Source organism: Mercenaria mercenaria, chromosome 4, assembly GCF_021730395.1.
Source record: "Mercenaria mercenaria strain notata chromosome 4, MADL_Memer_1, whole genome shotgun sequence".
Classification (NCBI taxonomy): Eukaryota; Metazoa; Mollusca; class Bivalvia; order Venerida; family Veneridae; genus Mercenaria; species Mercenaria mercenaria.
The window spans coordinates 7,219,905-7,247,626 of NC_069364.1; the positions used below are offsets into that span (position 1 = coordinate 7,219,905).

The window sequence follows — 27,722 nt, forward strand, 5'->3', positions numbered from 1 at the left end:
AAACGTCTATTGCGTAAAAAAGTAAAGCATTTAAATACAATACCTATGGCAAATACATACATAATATAATATGGAACACAGAGAGTACATGAATATTTTCGGAAGAGAAAATATGCTGGTTAAAGTGATTACAAATCAGTACTTTAAGACATTATACAGCTACTGTGGTAGTGTTAAGTGTAATGCACAGTTGTTAAGTATAATGTCTTTTTCCCCTGATATTATATGAGGCAAATTATTGTTTACTAACTTAGTTTTAACACATCCTGTATTTACTATAAACGTCTGTGGTATTTCAGAATATTCTATTGTGTTCTTTAACAATAATGATGAACAGTTATTTTCAAAAAGGATTGTCCTTGATTTTTCCAGAACGTTCTTTTTATTCTTAGTGCTACAGGAAAGTTCTGGAACCTTCCATGATACATTAAATGGGGTACTATCTGACAACAGGCCAGAACTTAGATTGAAGATACTAATGATTCTTCCCTGTATTTCTAAATAGATCTAACAAAATATTACCAGTTTGGATATTTATTATTTTGAAGGATAATTTGAAGGATTTATTTAAATTGTGGATTTAAAGGTGGATAATCAGACTTGGGCCATGTAACGAATTTGTTCGAAACTTTAACATCTGATCGTTTACACTCATTTATGTTCACTTAACACTTAATACAAATTAGATTTTCACTTGAGGTATTTTTAAAATTTCATTTTCCTATCCTGGTTGCCCAACCAAGATAGAGTTATTTTATCATAAGTATAAATTTGATAAATATACTTTGCTTAAGGAAATTATAAATATTAGACATATTGTAATATATTTGTAAAATATTTGCATTAAAAATTATGTATTTAGACGGAATTCATTAGAAACGCAAGTTTGAAAAATTATTATTACCTCCCTTTGCCTATCTTGGTTGCGCAACCAAGATAGATTGGAAATAAATGAATTCAGAAGCTACACACAGCTTTAAAACTTGCATTTTGGTTCAGATTGTTCAATAGTTGATATGTCTATCAAATGCAAATGTAAACTAGACATTGTATCGAAATAAAAAGAAATACCCAGCTTTTTATATACTTTCATATTAAAGGGGAGTAATTACAAAATTTTATAAAAATAATAAAATATACATTTCAAATAGGAATCTAACTATATGTAATCGGTCTTTTTGTTCCTTAAATAATTCTCTACCAGAATATACAAAAAGTAAAAAATGTCATTAAATGTTGATTAAATGTGATTGACCACCTTTAAAAAGCTATCTTTAAGAGAAGAATCATAATTTTGGGATATACTAAAGTTTTACCTTTGAAATGTTGTGAAATATTGTGAAATTTATTCAGATTGCATTTAAATTTGACCTGGACAGGATTTTGACTATTTTTACCTATAAGATTGGATTTTACGTTTTTGAAGGTATTTGAATTGTTACTTAAATTCATGAATAAAATTTTGTTATTGTTAATAGTTGCTGGTTTGTCTTTCTGTTACTTTTATTTACTGTAACAAGAAATTGTTACCCTGACGTAATACTGTAAGGATACCCTGTACATGTGCACAATGTACCGTAAAAACCTTCCAGAAGCAGAGATACCAGAAACGACATCGAACTTGTTTGCCTTTCTCATTTCCATTACAAGGTAATTTGAGGTTTTATTGAAAGATGAAGAAATAAGAGTTTCAAATTTGTTAATGTTCGGCAGATGACAATAATACGATTGAAAACATTATTCTTCTTAGCTCACGATAATATGGACAAAACACATATTGTGTCTTCTCTTTAATAGTATGGTTAGTTTTTTGTACCTGCCTGTTTCAATACGGAGTCTATGTGAGCAAGTTCAAAATCTGCACATGGCATTTTAATATTTGAGCCGTGCCATGAGAAAACCAACATAGTGGGTTTGCGACCAACATGGATCCAGACCAGCCTGCGCATCCGCGCAGTCTGGTCAGGATCCATGCTGTTCGCTACAAGTTTCTCCAATTCCAATAGGCTTTAAAAGCGAACAGCATGGATCCTGACCAGACTGCGCGGATGCGCAGGCTGGTCTGGATCCATGCTGGTTGCACACCCACTATGTTGGTTTTCCCATGGCACGGCTCATTTACCTTCAGAAATAACCCTTACATATTTCTCTAATTCAAAATCTTGTTTTAAAATCACATACGACAGCATCTTACATGAAATAAGTATCAAAAAGTCTTTGTTTAATAATTTCTTATGGAATATCAATGGAATCAAGATTAATTCACTCTTGAGAAAATCCGTGAGAATCTATGAACTGTCTAAATTGATGTGCCCAATTGTTTTATTGTAGTTATTATTTAAATTAGCATCTTGTCGGTATAAATAATACACCTATTTCATTAGGGAGGTGTTTTTTCATCCTTTATCTTAGCATGGTCATTTTTAGTTGTAATCCAAATATGGAAATCTCCCTGTTGCACCATACAATGCCGACAAAGTAGACTTCTTAATGCCAAGTATATTTCTTATGAATTTTGTATGAATCGGTTCTACATCTTTTGCAGTAAACCCCTATATTCCAGCCCCAAAACTTAAAATAAATGCATTAAGGGTATCAAATAACTCAAATTTCTGTGAAACAGGCAATTCTGTTTGAATACTTTTATCAAATAATACAAAAGCAAAGGGCGCATGCTGAGCAATGCTTTTCTGCGTTCTAGACCAGTTGTCATTGTTATAAAGAGTAATTACCAAGTATTTAAATTTTCTTTCTCTATTTTCGCAAAACAGTTGCTCTTGTCATCAATTTTGTTTGCATGCAATGCCGAGTTACTAAGTATATGATGTTGATATCACATTCCTACAGACACTATCTCAAATTCCTCCTAACCACTAAAATTGTATCATTTTAACCACGGTGTTTCATTTACAAATAACATTTTTGAGAAGTCGAAATAATCATTTCCTCTGTATAGAAAGATTTGTTATAAACACAGATTTCAATCAAATTATGTGATCCTAAACTCTAGTTCGTTTAAAGTTGTTTATATTGTAAGAAGCAATACAAATATAAATGTATTTATCTAGCATTTTCCCGAAGAAAGTTGCAGTCTGCTTTATGTAGATAGCAGGCATTATGAATAAACAACTGCTTGAACTCAGGACATAAATACGATTCATCCAGATCAGGGAACGTGTTAAATATTTTGTCTGTTGCATATATATATATATATATATATTTGAAAACTCTACTTTATAAGCAATCATGAGCCAATTGCATAGATATGCAGTTTTACTTACATTGTGCTTAAATCCTTTTGCTCAAGGACGTTCATATGGACTAGAGCCGGATGTAGAATGTTCCAGATTTGCTTGTGAGTATCGGGTCATTGAAAAACTAATCAGTCTTCAAAATGAGAACGCACGGCTTGAGGAGAGAATCAAGAAACTTGAACAAAATAAACACACTGCGGTATCGGCGTATGTTCGTCTATCCAAGACAATACCACTTGGCAACTCGGAAAGGGTCATGTATGACATAGCTGTGACCAATGTGGGCGATGCCTACGATTTTCAAAAGGGACAATTTACCGCACCTGTATCCGGCATTTATCTAGTCCATCTTTCCGCTTGTTTGGGTAATGGCGGACAGTGGATGAATCTGAATATTGTACATGATGGGGCTGTGATAGGGAAACTGCGTTCTGGAGACAGTGCTTATGTTACTTGTACATCAAACAGTATAAGTATCCATTTGAATGTTGAGGATAATGTTTGGATTGAACGGGACGATGGTTCGTCTACAGGCTTGAACGAGGATCATGGATGGAATTCTTTCACAGCTTCGCTCATACATGCAGATTGACTTGACTGGTCACTTCTTAATTTTGATAGACAGATTGTGACTGATATAACATTAAACAGAGGCAGGCGGATATAAAAGGAAGAGTCTTGTTTGCATGAATGTCGGTATTTTCACGGTGAATGTACTTAGTGATTTTGTAAATAGGTAGACAATGGACACTATATGAAATCAACAAGTGAAATTCATTCTGCTTATCTTAAATGTTCAATTAATGTCCAAGGCGTTCCTTGTGTGAATAGAGAATATATAACAAAAAGGAATACAAATCATATTAAGGACAATAATGAGTGACAAGAAGTTTCTATACATCACAATTTCCATTGAATAATATATGAATAACAGTCACTCAAATATTTTAAGGATTTCATAGCTTTCTTTATTCAACATATTGTCAAGATTGGTTGTAATTAATGTTACAGATATAAAATATTAGGGTTCTCTATATATTGTGGTTTAAGGGATATTTTTCTTACAATATTAAATGTTGAACATTCTAAAAGATAACTAGACTCATCACCAATAGTGTGCATTTTCTTAATTCTAAATGGAGTCTATTCTAGCTAACATTTTCTGCAGGAAGTCTGCGATTTCTCTTCTGAATTTAATAATATTCTTCAAATATTTCACTTGAGTAGTTTTTAATCAAATATATTTCAAAACCAGATTTTCTTTGCAGCTGTTTGACTTTTCAATAGTCAAGTACTATTCACTTAAAAATAAATCACGTATTCTTATGCGTTATAATCATAGAAATTGAATAGTAAAATAAGTTTATGCTTGTTGCCACGGGATGATCAGACTTTTATGATAACTGTATATTAATCTAAAAAGGATCTTTATACTATCTGACGCTGACTTTTCTTACCGGGAATACTACACGGGACATCTATTTAATTATTTGTTTAGTTGGGTTTAACTCCACAACGACATGTTTATATCACCCTCAGTAATTGTATCCCTCTTACTAGAATATTCTAGCAAAAAGGATAAAAACTGTACATGAGCAGCAGACAGAGTCGACTTAAAAGATGCCAAGTGTTGTCTCCCTACGTACAAAAGTTAAAAACGTTAAAGACAAACGGCGTATCCAGAAGGGGTGAGTTGCCAGTGTCATCCGGAATATTTCCGATGTAAGGGTCTACGGTGGTTTATGGGAGGTTATTCTACAAAGTTACCGTGACCGGAAAGAATCTGTGTTGGAAGATGGTGCTGTTGCAGCGTATCAGTTTGAAGAGTTGGTTATGGCCTCTGGTGTTAGTTGGAGAAGGATTTAGAAACTTCAACAGTGTTATTTTTAATCTTGTAAAGCACGGTACATCAGGATATGTCATTTCGATATTGCAGTGTAGTTCAATTTAAGTCATGTTGCATGGGAGAGACGCTGCTGCAATTGTTGTGTTTGGCTGCCTTGGTGTGGACAACAGGTGGAAGAAGTATTTTCTCTGATAAGACAGGCAGCTGATGAACAAGCCTGGATGTTTCTACATAGAAATTAAAGAGCTGAGTATTTATGTGCGTTCCCCAGTTCAGGTTGTTGGTAATGGTTACTCCCAGGGACTTGCTTCTAATGGGGTTAAACCACCGAACCTCGGAAGGACGGCCCCTCACATAAAAAGACTTCTTCATCCCAAGCGATGTTTTGAACACACAACAGAGGGACAAGTTATCGATGAAACGCACTAGCAATTCTTGGATGCTTTGAAAGAAGTATCAGTGTGGTTCATACCCGTACAAACGTACAAAAATGATATTCAACCCTTATATTATTTCCATTTGTTACAGTAGCTCGCTACAATAAATATACGTGGTTTTCTTTCCATTAGTATTAGAACATATATCGATCTTTTCAAAATCTAAATAGAACAGTCTAACAGACCCGTCCACTCTCCATTGTAATTCACCTTCCAATAAAAATACAGTTCGTAATTTTTACTTAAAACATTTAAAACCTCGTTAAATCCAGGGAAATATGATATAGTCGTGTCGGTTTAATTTTGATCTTTACTGTCAGAGCAATTTGCATTAACTATAATTTAAGGTTCTTTTGAAAGACTTTTTGAACATTTGAACGACACCATTTTTTATGGTTTTGTGAATGACGTCAGATCGGACGGGCAGTGTCGCCGAAAGAGCCGTTGATATTATTACAACGAAAATAAACGTTTTTTTTTTCTTTCTATACAAAATATATAGAGAATGTAAATATATATTGTTATCAAACTAGTTTTTACTTACGAACTCGTATATTTTATGACGTTAAACTGTAATAAAAATAAAGTTTCAGTCATATGTGCTAAAATTCGAAACTTTAGCTACCTAGTATGTAATGAAACTAGAGCATATTTTTCTATCAGTAAATTTAAAAGATACACCTTATGGAGTTGTGATCAGGGTTGCGAAGCTCTAAGGTTTCTATTAGATAATATATTTATCAACTTAAAGACAAGTAATTGATATTCCGATGGGGGCTAACTGCGCCCCACTCATTGCCGATTTATTCTTATACTGTTATGAACGAGATTTCATGCTCAGTTTGTCCACTGAGACACAATTTGAAATAATTTATGGAACTTTGATGATATTCTAAATATTGACAACCTATATTTTTTTCAGAAAAGCTGAAACACATTTATCCAAAAGAGTTACAGCTTAACAAGGCTAAAACCTCAGACTTAGAAGTATCATTTTCGAACTTAAATTTAACTATTGTGAATGGTAATCTAGAAACAAAAATATATGATAAGAGAGACGATTTCAACTCCCCCTCCCCCACCTTGATGGAGATGTCCCTCGAGCGGCATCATACGGTGCCTATAATTTGCAATTTATTCGTTTTGAAAGAGCTTGCTCAAAGTTAAAGGATTTTATTGGTAGAAATCTATATATCACCAAACAAATATTACATTAGGGTTACTGATATCACAAACTACGGAAGGGCTTTCACTAAATTTTAATACAGATCGTGTGGACATTTAAAGAAATATAACACAAACCTTAAAGTGGCATTACGCGCATCTTACTGCACATAGTGTGTTTTTGGTAAATGTTTTATAAAAGCAATTTTCGGTTGCTGTGCATTTAAATGCGTTAAATTAACGATACTGCCACATAAGTATTTGAAGTTGATGCTTTAGAAATACAGAAATCGGACTAATAAAATAATGGTTCTTTTCTACAATCTTCTACGCAGTGATCTCCCTTACCTATAGGTAGAGGTCTCAGAAGTTGAAGGGAAGCAACTCCTGCGTGTAATTTGACTTTAAAAAAAAGAAAAAACAAAAAAAAAACTGCCCCAATCAAAATAAGAAAATTCATATTTGGAAATTTATTATTTCGTACTGGTCACAGGAAAAGTTTGGTATATTGGTTAAAAGCTATAATTTCCTCCACCATTTTTACACACATCTATATCAGCTGGATTTTTACTTGAAAAATGTGCATAATTCCACTTTAAAACACTTATAAACTTGGTATTACAAATCCGGTATACTATGGAGATGTAGTTTATAAAATTCGAAAAATTAAACATAAGGCTTATCTTAAGCATAGCGCATGTTTGGTGATTGACCCCTCTACAGTTAATAGCTACGCTTTCCTATTTGATGTTAAGATGACTAATAAAGTGTAAGACTCATTGATGCTTTTCTCCCAAATATTGCAAAAACGGACGGAGGAAGTGGAATTTTGTCTAGCAGCTTGCTTAGTTATGCCATTAAAAGATAGGCTCTTGGTGCTTTGACTTCAGACAAGTTGTTGTATACACTAGTAATTCTACCTTAGATTGACCCTATTTTTATGTTTTACTTTATATGATCTGGTATTTTGTCACTAATGTTAGAGCCTTTCTCAGCGGGGTGTGATCTTATTTACACTGTCTTGTCTAACTTGTTGAAAATAGGATAAGTGCGAGGTTGGCATGCCCTAAACCCCCAGTTTCCTTTTTATAGGTTACTGACCGTTTCAAGGCGGTGCCCCTATTTTCTGCCCGTCTCGTACTTTGTTGTGTATGCTGTGTTGTCTGTTGTTAGCGTTTCTTTCCTCTTTCTACTCACTACCCCTATTACCGCCATCACCCCATCCTATCCCTTTCCCTTGCATTTACGCTTCCTAGCATTTGCTGCCTCTCTCCTTTTACCATGAGTAAGTTATCGTGCCCACCATGATTTTGTCCGCCGGTGCCCGACTGTTGTTTTTTTTCTGCTTATGTGTGTGTATCTGTGCGTGTTTGTCATGGGTGGTGCCCCACAGTGTTGTTTTTTCTTACTTGTATGTTTGTTTATCTGTGTATGTTAGTTGTGTGTGTGCGTGCGTGCGTGCGTGCGTGCGTATGTGCGTGCATGTGTGTATGTGTGTGTGTGTTTGTCTTTTGTACGGGTGTGTCTGCAACGTTGTAGGAATACTGCGCTTAAGGAACGTGGCTTTCCATGTTGAATATTCATCCTTGCTCCACCTTCCCCCAACATATCCGACCCTATTATCTACCCTTTACCACCCTACCCCCATTTTGCTGCATTTTGCATATATTTATAATGTACTTGTTGTTGGATGTTTGAAGCAACCCGTCTACAATATTTTCCCGTTACAGCTTCTTTTTGTTGTGGGCCTACTTTGCGATGCATGGCTCTATGGCTGTGTTTGGGATGCTCTGTGCTTTCGGGAAATTTACCCCTTACTTTTTATATTTTGTAGTATGAAAAGAAACTGTATCATTTTTGTAACAAGCAGTTTATGATTGAATGTTATTTTTTGTGCGTTTAGACGGTCCAAGTGTGGTTTAATACACGTCTAAAAGCACAAAAAATAACATTAAATCCATTAAACATCAGACACATGTATTATAATTATTATGGTTTATCACATAATATTTCATAGTCCTGTGTACAATAGTTAATAATCGATATTCTGGTAGAGTGATAAGAAAAATCAAACCAAAATAAAACCTAGAAGGGTTTTTGTTTCATTCACTATCCATTTCAGAGACACAATGCATGATTTAGCTAGTATTTCAAGTTTGTAATATATATCTATATTCGCATATTCGATAAAGTAATACACAATAAATAAAATCAGAGCGAATGCGAGCAACAACATTCATTTTAAAATGTTGGCGGTTGAATTCATACGCATGACGGTATAATTTCTTTATAGTATACTAAATATCTAATGTGCCCAATATTGGATAAAATTTGAAATGAAAGTACGCCATTTTCCTATCTTTGAACAAAACCAACCTCAGTCCCTTGAAAACCTTTTGATATAGGGCACTCAGCAACATTCAGTACGATTAATATGTACATAGTTTTAAAGATAAGATCGGAACGCCCATTTCGGTCGAGATATACGGACAACTTGATTATCCTGTTTAAACATTCGCCTTATTATGCCCCCACACTTAGGGAGCGGCATCTATTCATTGCAGCGTCCGTCCGTCCGTCCGTCCATCCGTTCGTTCGTTCGTTCGTCCCGAATTCGTGTCCGATCTGTAACTTTGTCATCCATCAAGGGATTTTGATATTACTTGGCAAAGATGTTCCCATGTGTCGTGCGAAAGACTCAGACCCCTAGCTCATAGGTCAATGTCACACTTGTGAGTCAATGTGAACAGGGCCTTTTCCATCTCCGGTCTGCGGTCTGTAACTCAACCATCCATCAAGGGATTTTAATATTAATTTGGCACAAATGTTTCCCTTATAAGACAATGTGTCATGTACAAGACCCAGAACCCTAGCTCAAAGGTCAAAGTCACACTTTGAGGTGAAATGTCAGTAGGGCTTTTATCCTGTCCGGTCCATAACACTGTTATCCTTGAAGGGATTTTAATATTACTTGACACAAATGTATCCCAAAAAAGACGACATGCATAGCTCAAAGGTAAAGGTCACACTCATAGGTCAAAATCGGAAGTGTTTTTTCTTTGACCGGTCCATAACTCTGTCATCATTGAAGAGATTTTTAAATTACTAGGTATAAAAGTATCCCATAATGAGACGATGTGTCATGCGCAACACTCAGACAACTAGCTCAAAGGCCAAGGTACACATTGAGGTCAAATGTCAGTAGTGTTTCTTTTTCTTTCCGGTCCATAACTCTGTCATTCTTGAATGGATTCTAATATGACATGGCACAAATGTATCCCATAATGTGGTGATGTGTCATGCGCAACACACGGACCCCTAGCCTAAAGGCCAAGGTCACACTCGGAGGTCATAGGTCAAAAGGCTTTTTTACGTGTCCGGTCCATAACTCTGTCATCCATCAAGGGATTTTAATATTACTTGACACAAATGTTTCACATAATGAGACAGTGTGTCATGCGCAATACACAGATCCCAACTGAAAGGTTAAGGTCACAATTGGTGGTCAAAGTTCAATATGATGATTTTCCTGTGCGATCCATAACAACTGTTGAGATTGAACTAATTAAAGTAATTGACATGGTACCTATGATATAATTATATAATATCTTTTGTATAAACAGGGGGAAGCTTTTGGGTACAGAGAACATTTTCAAACAAGACCACACAAAGGATTATACAACAGTTTTCATATCTTTGAAATTGTATCTGTACATTTGAAGAATTATAAGTGCACTGCTAGAATTTTCCTTATGTTATCTACTGTCCGTAATTCCTGAACGTTCTGCACTAATTTGTTTAAGGGGACGCATACTTTGAAATTAGAAAAAAGTGGGTGGGGTATTATAAAATTTACCTGCAAAAAAGTACAAGGTTTTGGTAAATGAAATGAATACTGTTTCAACTGTTATAAGTACACAAAGGATTGCTCACTAAAATAAAAATGAGAAAAACTGAAACAAGAAAGTTATTGTTGAATTACATAAGACTTCTTGTGTACATTCAAAGTCAACAATTTAAGACTTTTTGGTGCGAAAATAATAGTGCTTCATTTTGTCCAAACATTTATCAATGTCCTACAGATTCTAATTTAAAGAAAGAATGTGAAATAAGTTCACTGTCTTGCTTTTCATTTCGCATATGTGAGCTAAAACACATTATTTAGTTTGTTTACAAAGTAGTGCATAAGAAAAGATACGGTGGTCAAGGAATGCCACATTACAAAACTAAAAGAGTACATTCCCCTTAATACATTAAACATTTATCGTTACAGAAGTCTAGTGGCTTACAATAAAGGCCTAGAAATATTGCCATTATTAATTTTTTAACTTGGTATTCATGAACTACAATGCACTTAAATATCAAAACACATTCAACAAGCTTTTGAATTGTATTGTCTTAAAAATCCCAAAAATAAGGTATGAAATTTGGTTGAGAGGTCCAATCAATGTGTATATGTGCAAAAGCAACATTCTAATCTTGTTCACAAAAGTTACTAATAAACAGCAGGAATGTCAATGATCAAAACTGGACGAATATACAGTTATCCTCACTTTAATGTAATTTATAATTTGTCCTTGAATTCTCCACCATACTTTTCATAATTCTGTTTGCACGAGTTGCACGAGAATGCTGTCATTCACGTAAAAACGGGGTCAAATAAGTTGTAAATGCAATATCATCTAAACGTAATTAATGGATTATGCAGTTCAAGATAAACTTTATATCATAACGTAACGAACATGTATAATGTTTTAACAACAACTTTACTTACACTGATTTAAGTAGCAGTCGGTTTATAAGTGACTTTATTGATTCATTTTGTGTTTTGTTATTGTTGTCAAAAAGTATAACGGAAGTGCCTCACAACTGAAGCGGAAACCAGTTTGATGCGCAAAGTAGTCCACTGTAAGTAATATTATTTGACAAATGTCCACAGAAATTAATAATTTTCTAATATTAAAGACGAATATCTGAATAGGATTCATTATTTGATAAGAAATTATAATCATCGATATGTTTTTTTAAAAATCGTACACGTGCTGACACCTAAGTTGTCTCCCGTTGTTTATTAGAGTTACCTTTCGTCCGGCGCAGTAATACATTTGCAGTGAATCGCCGAGAAGTCGTGGGAAAATTAAAAACCATGTAAACAAACTAAAATTAACCACCTTTTCAAGATGAATTTCAAGTGATCGACATTATGCATTTAACCCGCCTGACCTGTGTAGCATCTTAGATATCTGTTCTAAGGTATTCATTGTGTAGAATGTCATGTTATGCCCTTGCAATGCTAATCCCACTCTGATTTTTTTGTTTACATTTTTTATCAATGACAAATATGGCGTCCATCCCGAGATGAACAGACGTGGCGTTAAATTTTTACATGTTTAAGCAAACGTGGTGTGTTAGAAAGAAAATCTCATCCCTTCAACATTATTTGGAACACTGTTATTGTAAAAAACCTGTTTTTTTCCTTATACAAAAGCTTAATATTTTGTGTTGAATGTACTTTCACAAAGACCTCTGTTTTCCTATTACATTCATAGTACCACATCCTTATCTACAAAATACTGAATATTACAGGTGTCCATCAGTATTATATCAGTTTAGGAATATGTTTTTTATTTTCCCACCATCGATTTCTTGAATATGCACCCCTTCCGCATTGCTATATGAACTGTGAATGTAGCAATATGCGTCCCCTTAAATTGCAGGACTACTGCTTCAGAAGAAATAATATGATATTAAGCGAATCGTTGCCATTGATTACCACATATTCAGCGACAGAGCACTTTGAGCTTTGTTTGACAATTAAGTTTCGGAGACTGAATACATATGCATATACATACGAGGAGTGTTCGATATGAATTGCTTATTGTCCTCTAGCTCGATGTCCACGTGAGGCACGATAAAAACCAATACCTACCTGTATAGGGTTATTCAATACCTACACAACGGTGTATAAATGTACATGTTAGACTAATGGCCAGTTTTTCAACTATTAAGTAATGACTTAAGCTCTGACTTAAGCCGTGTCGGATATATTTACAACGATTTAGTCAGCACGTGAATAACGGGGCTCGACAAAAGTTAAACCATCAATTGGATTTTTCTACTTTGAGCGGTATCAGCAATTGCTTATCTTTCTATTGTTATTTTAAACCTGGGGCATAGGTGGTTTAAGAAAAGATGGAGGCGGAATATTTAGACATGGATTTAAATTTCCAGTATGAAGTTAAAGCAGAAATGTTGAGGAGGTCGGGAATGATACGGGACTGAGCAAACCCTTTCGTTATGTACGACGATTTGGACTTTTGGATAGATTTCGTTTCAGTAAAGCTAGTATTACAGATGTTTTACTTTATTAAAAAAAACAAAAACTTAAACCAACGGCGACGCCGATGCCGACGCTGGAGAGAGTGCAAAAGCTCTATTTTTTTTTTCGAAAACTCGAGCTTAAAATGTAACAGATTCATCTCTTCAATATTAGCTACGTTTGTATACGTTTCAAAATATACGTGCAATCATAAATTTATAAGTGCATGTAATTAATTATAAATACATGTAACGCACAAATATATAGGTGAATATATATATATATGGATACGCACGTCTTTATATATACGTCTCCTTTCAATGACTCGTGGATTTTGAAATTTATGCATTTGCAAGTGCAATTTGAGTACCTGTACTATTGGTTTAAATTTACAAATGCATTTAATTACAAGTGCATATTACACGTGTTTTGTAAATGAAAGGTGGAACATTTAGGAATAATGAAAACAACAAGACTACGGGCAAACATACGAATCCATGTAGTGTTACCTTGAAATAAATTCACCTTTTTTCCCAGCAAATATTTTTTTCACTCATTGGACGGGCGCTAGTGCTTTTGTGTTTTAATGTGTCTTTGTATTTTTCTATGATTTCTATGATAATTTATTTTTCGAAAGTAGTAAATCACCAAAGTAACACGTTTTATATATGAAAAAATACAGCGAAACGGTCCGATGACTGTATCTACATGTTCATAGTGTGTGACCAAGGCTTAGCTAATACATCGCAAATATACCCGCCGAGTATTAGTAAAAATCCGTTAGAAAACAAGGTTGAGCGATGGCCTAACTAATACTGGTTTGAGCCTTTCTTAGTGCTAGAGTTGAAAAACTGGCCATAAGTGTAAGACATAAAATTTGCCATTTGAATACACGCAATCATTGACCACTGTAGTAAAAATGGTTGGTAGAAGCGTCGACAAGAAAGATGAAATACGGGCTTACATCAAAGCTCGCTCAAAACTTGGTTGTTCTTTATAGCAGCTGATGACTGAACTTTCTACTGCTTATGGACCTTCTTGTGTGTCTTATGACACAGTTCGGCGGTGGAAAAAGAAATTTGAGTCTGGTGTAGAGTCCATCAAAAATGCACCGAAATCAGGTAGGCCAAAATTTGCATCTCGTAAAGAAATCGTTTCCAAAATAAAGGACATCATTGAAGGAGATGCCAGATTTACAGTTCGTGATATTGCACGAAAGGTAGGCATATCACTATCAACGGTTCACCTTATTTTGAAGAAGCATTTGAAAGTCAGAAATATTTCTGCTAGATGGGTGCCACATCTGTTGACTGATGAGCAAAAGAGGCAACGGGTTAAAGTTTCCAAAAAGCTGCTTCAGATGTTTCCAAAATATGACAAAAAGCAGTTTGCCAATGTCGTAACAGGTGATGAAACCTGGGTCCATTATTTTGCGTCAGAAAGGTTAGCAATAAGATCTGGGCCACTAAACACAGCAAACGCCCAATAATTGCCAAACGTTCTTTGAGTGCAAAGAAGGTTTTGTATGCAATCTTCTTCTCTGGTGAAGGAGTTGCAATAAAAGTGCCGGTGAAAAAGGGCAAAAGCATCACCGGAAAGAACTACAAAGACGTAGTACTGAAGAAACTGAAAAAGTATTATCAGAAACGACGCCCTGCCACTGGTTTTAAACATGTCCGTCTTCTACATGACAATGCCCCCGCTCATACCTCCGCAATAGTTACGGCGTTTTTGAAGAAAGAAAAAGTAACTGTTTTGCCTCACCCCCCGTATTCCCCAGACCTTGTCCCATGTGATTTCTTTTTGTTTCCGAAATTGAAACCATTCCTTGCTGGGCGGAAATACCAGTCCCGACAGGCACTTGGATCTGCCATTCATCAGTACCTTATCACTGTGCCCAAATCAGCGTACCGTGACGCCTTCAAGAAGTGGATACATCGGCTGAAACTTTGCATTTCTAGCCACGGGGAGTACTTCGAGGGCATGAAATGAGCCCTTTTGGGCTAACTTGAAATTTGAAGTCTCCAGATAGAAATAAGCAATTCATTTCGAACATCCCTCGTAATACTAGGTAGTTCTCATAACCCTTAATACTGAAAGGCCAAACTAATGTAGTTGCCAATGAAATGGCGTGTTCTTTATTTAAGATATACCAACTTTCATAACTAAAAAACAGCTAAACCTTACATAGAGGATATTACATGAGTGTCTTTTCATATTGAATTTATTAAACGAGTTGAATAAAATGATAAAATGCGAGGCTCTGCCGAGCATTTTATCAACTTTATTCAACTAGTTGAATAAATTCAATATGAAAAGTCACAAATGTAATATTCTTTTTATCACATATTAGTCTTTCCTGTCGAAACTTCAAAAATTCTACTTTCTTTTACTATATAAACAAGTCAATTTGACCAACGTTTCAAATACTATAAACGACGTCGACGCCAAAGCTTTATTACACTAGTGTATTATCGTTTTTATTAAATGGCTTTATTACACTCCCGCGACGTCAAAAATGTGATAATTTTGTTTATCACATGTTTGACGTCGCGGGAGCGAAATAAAGCCATTAAATAAAATTGATAATACACTAAAGCTTTGACGTCGACGTCATCAAAGTATAGGAGACGTTGGTCAAATTGACTTGTTTATAATAGTTGAAGAATGTAGATTTTTTAATGTTTCGGCAGGAGAAGCTAACATGTGATGAAAAGAATATCAATTTACATTTGTGACTGTCCACACTGGATTTATTAAACTCGTTGAATAAAATTGTTAAAATGCTCGGCAGAGCCTCGCATTTTCTCGTTTAATAAATTCGATATGAAAAGACACTCATGTTATATCCTCTATTACTTATCATATGTATAACCATGTCACGATCTTATGATGATTTCAAACATTGCGGAATTTTTTCGCGTAAATAAATAAACATAGTGACGGAAATTATTTCCTTGATAAACAAAAATGTATATTGCGCTGATGACAATCAAAGAGAGATTACCATCGTTTTTGCATTGAAAATGCACATTTAACATAATGCCAAGACTCCTTTGTTTGGACAACACATTATTTTGTTGGGATTACCTTCACACCGACACAGTTATAGGTCATATGGCGACCTTCCTGTCTTTGGTGGTGGAGGAAGACCCCAGGTGGCCCTTCGCGCATTATATCAGACACGGGCGGGCAAATAAGTAACACCAGTGGCATTCCGTAAGCCAAATCGATTACTTTCTCACATGAAAGAATTGTAAAATCTAAACGAGATTTCGAACCCGCAGCGGCGAATGGCAAGTTATTCGAAGTCAGAGACCATAACAACTAAATCATGGAGGCAATTTTCAATGGAAATAAATAACTCTGAAAACAGACGTCAGGTAAGCCAGGAAACTGAGTACTTTCTGGTGCTATATATGTTTTAAAGTTATTTTAATGACCATTTTTCCATCATTCATAAAAATCTTTCGTTGTCTGTGTAAAAGGTAACGAAAGATACACCTAAAGAAATAATTTAAGTATCACCTGAGGCATTGTTTTAAGAACAGAACAGAACAGAACAGAACAGAACAGTAATTTATTGATATAACTTGAACATGTACAGTTCATCGTTATAAGAACAAAATATACTAAACATGCATAGCAATGCGAGAGTGAACAAAACAAAAGAACACTCAGTTAAAATTCATTCAATATTATTTGCAGTGTGACCTGCCGTGAGAACCAAAGACATATGTGTAATATTTTCTAGATAGTATTCCCTCAGGGATAATCTTTCTTTAGCTATTGTACAATATGAGATAATTAAGAATTGATGAAACCAGAATCAAAGAAATTTATCTGTAAAGATGAAACTAGCAAACGTTTAAAAATAGATATAATATGTTCACTGCTTGAATATGTGAAAAACAGTTATATGACCGTTTGCATATAAATCCCAATTAAGGTTATATGTTTATTAATGTAAAAGAAATTAATTTGTTACATATGTAATAGCTTGCCGGTCAATAGTCAAAACTGTAACCTATTACCCCGGGTCCGAAAGACTATTGCCAGACAATCCTATCAATAAGTGTTTTATTAGATGATATCAGAAATTCAGAAATTAATCTTTACAGTTTTAATTTTTAAAGTTTTACTTCTTATCTATGAACCGGCGATTTATCTTAGATTATGTGAAACAAATAACGCAGAAGATGAATACCATGTTGCTATGATTTATCTATTACATAGACTATTAAGAGTTCAGTATATTACTTGATGTTGTTATACACACCTACGTATGGCCAAATTTTTAGAACTTTTAAATTGTCGCAAAGCTAAAACGTTAATCAGACAGCAGTTTTATGCCACAAAGCTTTTAAGCAAAACAGGATGAACTTAACTCTTTGTATTAAACAAAAACGTTTTAAGGTTGAGCGACCTGTGGAGTTTCCACTTTTTCTATTTTATTAACTGTAATTTTGTTTACATATTTTAAGGTACTTCTGCACGTTTCATCAACCGTTACTATCTTTCTAAAGATAAAAATTGATATGAAAACGTTAGATACATTAAATAATTCCAAATAATGACTTAAAATCATCGCTTAATATGCGAATCTCTTTATTCATGGGCAAATATCTCAAACACAAGCACACAGACATATATATTTTATTTCACCATTTTATAGACCATAATGTTTATTTACGACTCTGAGAAGTTGAAGTAAAATCTACTCTGTAGAAAAAATCCTGTTCGCGAAAATGATCAACAAATGTTCAATGCCTTAATGGCAATCGGGCCTGTGATAAAGCGAACCACTTAAAATAGACTTTAACAACGTTAAAAAAAAAGATACTTTAATATTTGCCTTTTGCGCTTCGCAAATAATGGATAGTGGTTGAAAATATAACTTTTTTTCCGGTCTAAAGAATATCAGCGCCATTTATCTGGTCCATCTTTCCGCGTGTTTGAGCAATGGACAGTGGATGAATCTGAATATTGTGCATGACGGGGCTGTGATAGGGAAACTGCGTTCTGCAGACAGTGCGTATGTTACTTGTACATCAAATAGCATAAGTATTCATTTGAATGTTGATGACAATGTTTGGATTGAACGGGACGATGGTCGGTCTACAGGCTTGAACAATGATCAAGGATGGAATTCGTTCACAGCTTCGCTCATACATGCAGATTGACTTATGACTGGTCACTTCTTAATTTTGATAGACAGATTGTGACTGATATAACATTATTAAACAGAGGCAGGCGGATATAAAAGGAGGAGTCTTGTTTGCATGAATTGTCGGCCTTTTCATGGTGATTGTATTTAGGTATTTCGTTGTCTAACTATGTCTCCCATTTCGTTAGCTGTATCTCGTATGTATTGTGTCCTCTTATTTCCTTGGAGATTCTTATTGTGCCTATTGATTCTTCATCTGTGTCTGGTATATATCGCGTCCACATAATTCCCAATAGACTCTTATTAAGTAAAGTATTTCTCAACAGTGTCTCATATATATCGTGTCTACTTATTTCCCGGCTGGAAGGTCTTATTATGTCCGCTATTTCCTCAGCTGTTTCTCATACTAGTATATCGTTTCCACTTATTTCCTAGGAACTTTGTTTTATGTATACTAATTCCTCAGCTGTGTCTCATATTTACTGTGTCCACTTACTTCCCAAGAAATTCCTATTACATTTTATGTGCACCACTTCGTTCGCTGTGTATCATATGTATTGTGTCCATTTATTTCCTAGAAGATTCTTATTATTTCCGCCATTTGTCAGCTGTGTCTCATATGCCCACTTATTTCCCAGGAGATTTTTACTACGTCTACCATTTCGCCAGCTATGTCCCATATGTATTGTTTCCACTTCCTATATGATTCTTATCATATCTACCAAATCCTCAGCTGTGTCTTTTATAGATAATGTCCACCTATTTCCAAGGAGATTATCATAATATCGTTTCCACTTATTTCCCAGTACATTCAAATTATATCTACCTTTTCCTAAGCAGTGTATCATATATATTGTGTCCACTTATTCACCCGGATATTCTTACTGTATCTACGATATCGTCAGCTGCGTCTCATATATATCGTGTCCAGGGGGCCTTCGTGACTGATGTGGGTTCGAGCCTCACTCGGGGCGTTGAATTCTTCATGAGGAACAATCCAGCTGCCTTACAAAAGGTCGGTGGTTCTACACCGGTGCCCGCTCATGATTAAATAATGCACGGAGGGGTACCTGGGGTGTTCCTCCACCATCAAAGCTGGAAGTCGCTATACTGATGATGATTTATAACTGAGTCGGTGCGACGTTAAACCCTACAGAATAAATAAACATATGTCGTATCCACTTATTTCTTAATGGAATCTTATTATGTTTACCATTTTCTCATCTGTGTCTCATATATATCGTTACCATTTATTTCCCAGATGATTCTTATTATGTCTTCCAATCCCTCAGCCGTGTCTCACATATATCGTGACCAATTATTTTCCAGATGATTTTTATTATGTCTTCCAATCCCTCAGCTGTGTCTCATATATATCGTGTTCAATTATTAACCAGATGATTCTAACTATGTCTTCCAATTATTCATCTGTGTCTCATATATACCTTGTCCACTTCTTTCTATATCTTGTCCACTTCTTTCACAGAAGATTATTATTATGTCGTACAGTTCCTATGCTGTGTCCCATATGTACACTTATTTCCAAGGTGATTCTTGTCTATCAGTTCCCCAGCTGTGTCTCATATATATATCGTTTCCAGTTTTCCCAGAAGTTTCTTATTATGCCTACCATTTCCTCAGGTGTCTGTTATATAAATAGATTGTTATTAAGTGTAGCATTTCTCTGCAGTGTGTCCACTTATTTCCCTTGTGATTCTTATTATGTCTTCCATATATGTACCATAGCTGTGTCTCATATATATATTATTAGTGGGCCGGTAGTATAGTGTTAACACGCTTGACTTTCAATCCAGAGGCCCGGGGTTCGAATCCTGGTCCAGACACTGGACATTTCTGAGATGCTCTTGAGTGCCTCCCACCTAACTAACACGCCTGGACTGGTTCTTCCCAGGGAAAACGGCTTCGCATGTATCGTTGCTGTACACCGGGCACGTCAAAGAACTTGACTGGCCTTTATCTAAAAATGAGTTCTCCTTATCTGTTCTGGGGGCTTTATCTCACTCCGTCCTTCTGGTCAGATCGCTCTGTGTCTGCTATATGTAAAGCGCCTTTTAAGGTGTTTATCATGTAAAGGGCGCTATATAAATGTAGTATTGAATAATTACATCCTGTCCAATTATTATTATGTCTACCAATACCGTATTTATTAGTATTATGTCCACGTATTTGCTTTCTTTTGTCTACTTATTCCTAAGCTGTGTCTCTTATATGTGGATATTTATTTTTCATATACTTGTATATTCCTGTAGCATGCCATTCTTAGACAATAAAAAGAAACGGCATATAGCTCTTAATTAACAATTTGATAGCAACTGGGCAAAATCACCATTGTTTTAAATAAAAAATGCTGTAAATTTGTAAATTTCATGCAAAAATGCCAGCGCCCTAGACCACTCATTCACAAAGACTATGTAAAGTACAAAATCGATAAGAAAATATAACCTGAAAGAACACAAACAGAAACCATTTTAGACCTTATAAGGATTTTTAGTCCGTCATACCAGTATATTAGCCCAGTTTATACACGGAAGCTTAGATAAATACCATAAATCCAGAGGAGATTTATTAGTTACTGGGCGTAACTAGTCAATTTAGGTTTTGAGATGTACCTTGAGGTTATATTAAGCGCGCTCCGCCCATTAGCTATATATAGGTTTGCGCATGCGCATATGACCTTCTGTCCACTTTTTTCATGGGTCCACTTATTTCACCCCACACCGGATTTACCCAGTATCAATTACCACTTTTATCTAAATAAAGCACTATGGGGCCATGTACTTTTTTTAAAAATAGTCTTGTGTTATCTGTATTCAAAACATCCGGGAGTTGAACAAAATATAGGCATTGTATCTGCTGGTATCGTTGGTCATTTTCACCTTCTTTTATATATACACTATTCTATTAGCAGTTAGTATATAGAAGAATTAACCAAATGGGGACATTTTCTATCATTTAAATTGAGCATAGCTATCATATTTTCAATGTATAAATTAAGTATCTATGCGAAATTCATGTTATGTTATTCCAATTTCAATAGTGAACACCTCATTCGTAATATGGCTTTTCGGTTTGTTGATGTAACCATTATTGACAAATATGTTTTACAAATTTTGTTATGGGCAGCAGGCAGAATTGATAATTACATAATTGGCATGTTATATTCCACGGGTTGTGCAAAAGTACTCTCTTGCTGATCAACCGCTCTTCAGATTTTGTCAAATCTATTAGGTACAATGGATTAAATAGAGGGAAATAACAATATTTAAAGGCAACACAAAATACTTTCTCAACAATACTGATAAATGCCCTGTCTGTTATCACTTTGTATAGCATTGTGAAGTATAAAATATTCCTATCTCATTTATACTTTTAGATTTATTCCAAGGAATTCTTTACTTTGACGACAATATAGACATTTTTTTGAAACACCTGTCTGTTATCACTTTGTATAGCATTGTGAAGTATAAAATATTCCTATCTCATTTATACTTTTAGATTTATTCCAAGGAATTCTTTACTTTGACGACAATATAGACATTTTTTTGAAACACTTTGAAATAAAACTAGCGACAATATAGGCATTTTTTGAAACACTTTGAAATAAAACTAGCGAGAAAATACATCTAGCCTAAAATGTACTAAAAGAAATGTTAGGGTTTATTTCAACTTGTTTTATCAGCATCGGTGTCACGTTTCGTAATTGAAGTTGCATTGGACCGTGTTACCAGTAAGAAGATATGATAGTTCTACGGTGTCCCGTTAGGGCCATCGTGCTATCTCTGTCGCATTTAGGTACAAACGATACCACGACAGTGAGATGGTGTGATGGTGATGACACGACACTACGATAGCACGATGGTGATGGTGCGAAGGCACGATGGTGATGGAGCGAAGTTACGATGACAAAGACATGATACTTCGATGGCACGATGGTGATGACACGACAGCATGACAGCACGATGGTGGTGGTTGGAAGGCACGATGACACGCAAAGTTATATCGTACTTCCGTCGTGGTGCTGTCTAGCTTTGTTCCATCACCATTGTATCATCGTAGTATCACGTCTTCGTCATCGTATCTGCGCTCTGTCACCATCGTGCTCTTGTACTGTTGTGTCATCACTATCATGTTATCGTTCTGCCATGGTATCGCGAGTACCTGAGGCGAGAGCGATATCACGACGGCCCTAATGGGACAATGTACAATTCAAATAAACCGCTTATGTGAATCCTCCTATTAACTTACAGTGCTTAGTAAAACAGTCAGCAAAATCTCTTATGATAGCAGAGCCTCCACATGGATACACAGATAACGGTATAATTAGATTTAATCAACTGTAACGAATTAAACGTATGTTTGTTTAACTCAGGTACAAACAAAGAGAGGTGGTGTAGTGAGATTTTTTATAAACACGATAGCGAGATTCCATGTAAATAACATCTGATTTGTTCAGTTCAGTTATTTCAAACATGAACGTGTTTATACATCTTACTTTAGTCTTTATGTCGCTGTTTGCACATGGACTCCAGCAGGAAGAACCGGGAACAGAATGTTCAAGATTCGCGTATGAATATCAAATAATAGAGAAACTGGTTAACCTTCAAAATGAAAATGCAAGACTCTCGGAAAGGATATTGACACTTGAAAAACATGGGGAAAGGCAATCGAGCGTTTCAGCCCATGTAAGACTATCTAAGACAACACCCCTTAGTGGCACTGAAAGAGTCATGTACGATTTGGAAATATCAAATATTGGTGGAGCATACGATTTCCAAAATGGACAATTTACCGCTCCTGTTTCCGGTGTCTACATGTTTCGTGTGACCTTGTGTCTGTTCGCGAATAAACAATGGATGGATCTTAACATTGTTAAGAATGATCACGTGATTGGCAGGGTGTTTTCTGTGGACAACCAGTACCATACCTGTGGTTCGGAAGCTTTGAGCATTCATTTGGACGTAGGTGATAAGATATGGGTACAACGAGCAGCCGGGACGTCTACAAGTTTAAACCAAGATCATGGATGGAATTCGTTTACAGCTATTCTCATAAATGCTGACTAAGAATTGTCTTAAAACCGATGTGTATAAGTTCCATATACAATAATGTGAAAATTGTGACTCAACTGTTTAGATTGAACTAATCAAAGTGATTGACATGGTATCTATTGCCATTATGATATAATTATATAATATCTTTTGTATAAACAGGGGGAAGCTTTGGGGTACAGGGAACTTTTTCAAACAAGATCATACAAAAGATTATACAACATATTTTATTTATATCTTTGAAATTTAATCTGTACAGTTGAAAAATTATAAGTGCACTGCTGGAATTTTCGTTTTATATTCTCCTAGCCTACAAGAAAATCAGTAAATCTTAATAAAAGTAATTTGCAGATCTTCCTTGGCATTATATGCAACATCTGTCATTCGGAAGCGTTTAGCAGCAATTTGTATAAAGGGTAGGACTGCTGCTTTAGAAGACGTTCAAGGTGTCCTAAAGAAATACTTTGCACTTGATATAAAGGAAATCATTGTCATTGTTTACTATATATTAAGCCAAAGAGCATATTGTTTGAGTTTCCTTTTACAAAATAAATTTAATTAACTAAGATTAAATACATATGTAAATGCATATTACTAAGTTCTTCTCATACCACTTAATTTTGAAAGGCCAAACGAATATAGTTGTCCATGAAATGACGTGTTCTTTAGTAAAAACATGCCACTAAAACTTACTTTTGTGACTTTTACCATAATTAGGTAAAATCATGTCACGGATTCACGATGATGATTTCAAACATGACAGATTTTTTGTTGGAAATAAAATCAAATATCGTGACGGGAATTATTTCTTTAATAAACAAAAATATACATTGCGCCAATGACCATCAAAGAAAGATTTCCGTCTTTTTTGCATTGTAATTGCATATTTAAAATTGTCATGATTCCCATGGTCAGCTTTTAACGAGAATTTGCAAGAATTATCTCCCTTAATTATTGACTGTTTTAAAGCAATTCCCTTCAAATTGGATTGCCTCCCTTAGATTAGCTAAAGTCGTGTCATTCATATTCTTTGTCATGGATTTTACATTGATCTAAATTTTTGCTCTAGGCAATACACGGAAATTAAGCTCGCAAATTACTCCACAGAAAGCAACAAGTAGCCAGTTTTTGATATAAATCATGTTGTTTTATAGATTCATATAGAAATATTATTCTTGTAAAGATAATTATATAACATTTCTCTAAAAACAAAAAAGTTATGTTAGCTTATAATATTGCGAAATTCGTGTTGTCATGTAACAGAAAATGAAAACATTTGAATAAATTTCTTTTCTTTTCTTTTGAAGCTTTGAATCCCGCTAACCATTGAAATCCGATGATTTTTTCATAAACGAGATTTCCCACAAAAACATGCATAATAGTTTTCTTCGAGAAAAAAGAAATTTGTATGAAGATACATGTATTCCCATTTTGCCTGATTGTTCTTGTCCATATAACGGTACTTTTGTTTAACTTTCATGCCTAGAAGTTTACTCTAAAACATGATAAAATAAAATGATAAACTAAGCAATACTGTATTTGACAGGCAATGGCAAAGAAAATCCCGAGCAATTTAACAGACTTAAAAAACATACATGTTACTCAAACACGCACACACATGTTTTATTAACTGGCCTTGACCCAAGGTTTTCCATAGAAATCAAAAAAAGAAAGAATCTATTTAATTATGAATCAAATTTCTGATTTTTCTTATCAGCATTGGTTTTTTTGTATCATAGAGATCCGAACTCATTTTTTAAACAATTACCTCTACTTATTTATAGTGTCTAAGTTACTTGTATAATCAATGATATATGCCATTCAGATATGTGTTTGTACATACTTTACAATTCAATCATGAAATCAAATTTATCGTGTAAACTAAAGTCTTTAGCTGTAAAGGTGGCTATTTTGCATGCTTTCCACGAACAAAACCGTGACAAAAATGTAGGCCGTACTAAAGAGATAATCCTACCGTGCAAACTCATGGAAAGCATGCCATTTTTCTTCTTTTTTTACAAGCATGGATTTCAGAAATAGGCATGATATTGCGCGTCTGTTAATTTCGCCCTTTCTTTGCTTATCGTGGAAATCATGCTGTCTTTTGTTTAAATAAATGTACACATTCTCTCCCCACTCTCAACAGCTTTCAATGAGCGCCTAACTTGCAAATTACATTATTTCATAAGAAAATCATTCTTTGAATTAGTTTTTCTCCTGTCGTCGAATGTTTCAATATTCCAAAGATATTTAGTTTTCAGTCGGAAATTATGTAATTCATGTTGATTCATATTGTTCTCATAAACAGTTTGGTGAAAAATCAAAGCTCTGTTCTATTCTGTTCTCAGTTTCATTTTTTTTTTCTTCAATTTTTTGACTAATTAGACAATTATGAATGTTATTATTTCAAAAGACTATATTGAATCGTACGTCACTTGTTGGTATATGCAGTTCCGTAAATTAACACGGTTTAAGTTACATCAGAACTTTAAGAAATCCACAAGTTTTTAATTTCTTGATACACTTTGAAGTAAAATGGAAGCAAGAAGCCTTTACCCTGTTATACTATTATATTATTGTATTGTTTATAAAGTCAAGAATACCTACATATGTGATAATAAATTGTCATGTTTTGATAATTATAATTTATTTGCCTCTAAAGTAACAGAAATTGAAAAGTTTAGCGTTTTTCACTATATGTTCAATATAAGCAATGGTGATACTTTTAAAACAAAATTGGAAGCAAGAAGATATTCAGTTAGAATAAACATGTTCACATTAAATTGAAAAGCAGAAACTGAAGTTTACTGTGTCATATCTGGTAAAATATTCACAAACCAAAAGATATATTTGAAATTCGTCATTGAAAATAAATTTCCTATATAATCTATTGCTCAAACTAATATCAGTATGGAAACCAATATTGATTATCGGATAGTTTTCAAGGCGGACAACCTACTATGATAAGCCAGCCAAATATAATAAAAGCTGGGGATGTTCTCTTTGCACAACACATACAAGTGGAAATAATTTTGCTTTTTGGATTAACGTCACACCGAAACAATTATAGGTCGTACGGCGACTTTTCTTATTTTGACGGAGAAGAAAGACACCAGATTTCCCTACGTGCATTATTTTAGGCACGTGCGGGCACCTTGGTAGAACCATCGACCTTCCGTAAACCAAATGGATTACTATCAACCCAAACGAACCCACTGCGGTGAATGGCATGTGATTCGAACCACCCGACCACGGAGGTCATTTTCAAGTGGAAATACATGTATGTAACTCTGAAAACAAACGCCAGGTAAGCCGGGAAACTGAAAACTTCCTGGTCCAATTTTTCAACATTCGTAAATGCAAGTGCCGCTTTTGAATGATTTATAAATCACGACTAAAACTATACAAACATTCTAAAGGAGTGTATGAATTTCTATAGGCTACGTATATTTGTTTACAAAGACAAAAATTACAAAGTAACGAAAGATGTACCTAAAGATATCATTTAAGTATCACCTAAGACAATTGTTTAGAGAATTGTTTGTTACTTTTTCGAATAACAAAGCATTGATGAAACCAGGATCAGGGAAATTTATTTGTAAAGATGAAAATCTATGATAAAACTAACGAACGTTAAAAAGAGAACATTTTCACTGTTTGAATATGCGAACAACAATTATATGACCGTATGTATAGTTACAATTATGACTATATGTTTATTAACCTGAAAGCAGTTAATTTGCTATTTTACATTATAAATTTTATTTGATGGTTTGCCGGTCAATAGTTTAAACTATTGCCCGGGATCCGACTATTGAAGGACAATCTGTTCTATACGTGTTTTACCATATGACATCAGAAATTAATTTTCTCTGTTTCATTTTTTAAAAAATTTACTTTAATATTAGCCCGATAAACATGTATATAAATAAGACATATAGCACAAACTATGGAAAGGGGATTTATCTTAGGTATCATGAAATAATGATGATGCAGTTTATTGTTTGCTTGTTTTGGTAAGTGGGTGAGGAAGCAGTTGATTTTATGATGTTATCCTATGCATTAATACCAAATTTGAAATGTTAAAATGTGTACAACATAGAATTATTATTGCAAAATTTCTTTAATCATCACAGACATATAAATTTCGCAAAAAAAATGAAAGGAAGTGTGAATTATGTGAAACAAATGACGCAGAAGATGAATACCATTTTGTCATGATTTGTCCATTATATAGACTATTTTAGAGTTCAGTATATTCCTCGATGTTGTTATACACACCTAAGTATGGAATAATTTATAGATCTTTTAAATTGCCGCAATGCTAAATTGTTAAACAGACTTGCAGTTTTCTGTTATAAAGCTTTTAAGTAAAGACAGGATGAACTTAACGTTTTGTATTAAACATAGTTTTAAAGCTTATTAACTGTAATTTTGTTTACATATTTTAAGGTAGTTCTGTACAT

At 34.6% G+C, this 27,722-nt stretch overlaps 2 protein-coding genes across 2 annotated transcripts; both read left to right on the forward strand.

Annotated features, from left to right (window-relative positions):
- Positions 1–3,246: 3,246 nt before the first annotated feature.
- On the forward strand, positions 3,247–3,846 carry LOC123552647 (complement C1q-like protein 4). Its single transcript, XM_045342390.2, has one exon. It carries the CDS (start codon positions 3,247–3,249, stop codon positions 3,844–3,846), a length of 600 nt encoding a protein of 199 aa, XP_045198325.2.
- An 18,658-nt stretch (positions 3,847–22,504) lies between these two features.
- On the forward strand, positions 22,505–23,842 carry LOC123553190 (complement C1q-like protein 4). Its single transcript, XM_045342939.2, has one exon. The coding sequence runs from the start codon at positions 22,678–22,680 to the stop codon at positions 23,269–23,271; it is 594 nt and encodes a 197-aa protein (XP_045198874.2). The 5' UTR covers positions 22,505–22,677; the 3' UTR covers positions 23,272–23,842.
- Positions 23,843–27,722: the final 3,880 nt, after the last annotated feature.

Bases quoted from the DNA above. Each gene is read 5' to 3' on its own strand.
- LOC123552647 (XM_045342390.2), top strand. From the start codon at position 3,247: ATGAGCCAATTGCATAGATATGCAGTTTTACTTACATTGTGCTTAAAT.
- LOC123553190 (XM_045342939.2), top strand. From the start codon at position 22,678: ATGAACGTGTTTATACATCTTACTTTAGTCTTTATGTCGCTGTTTGCA.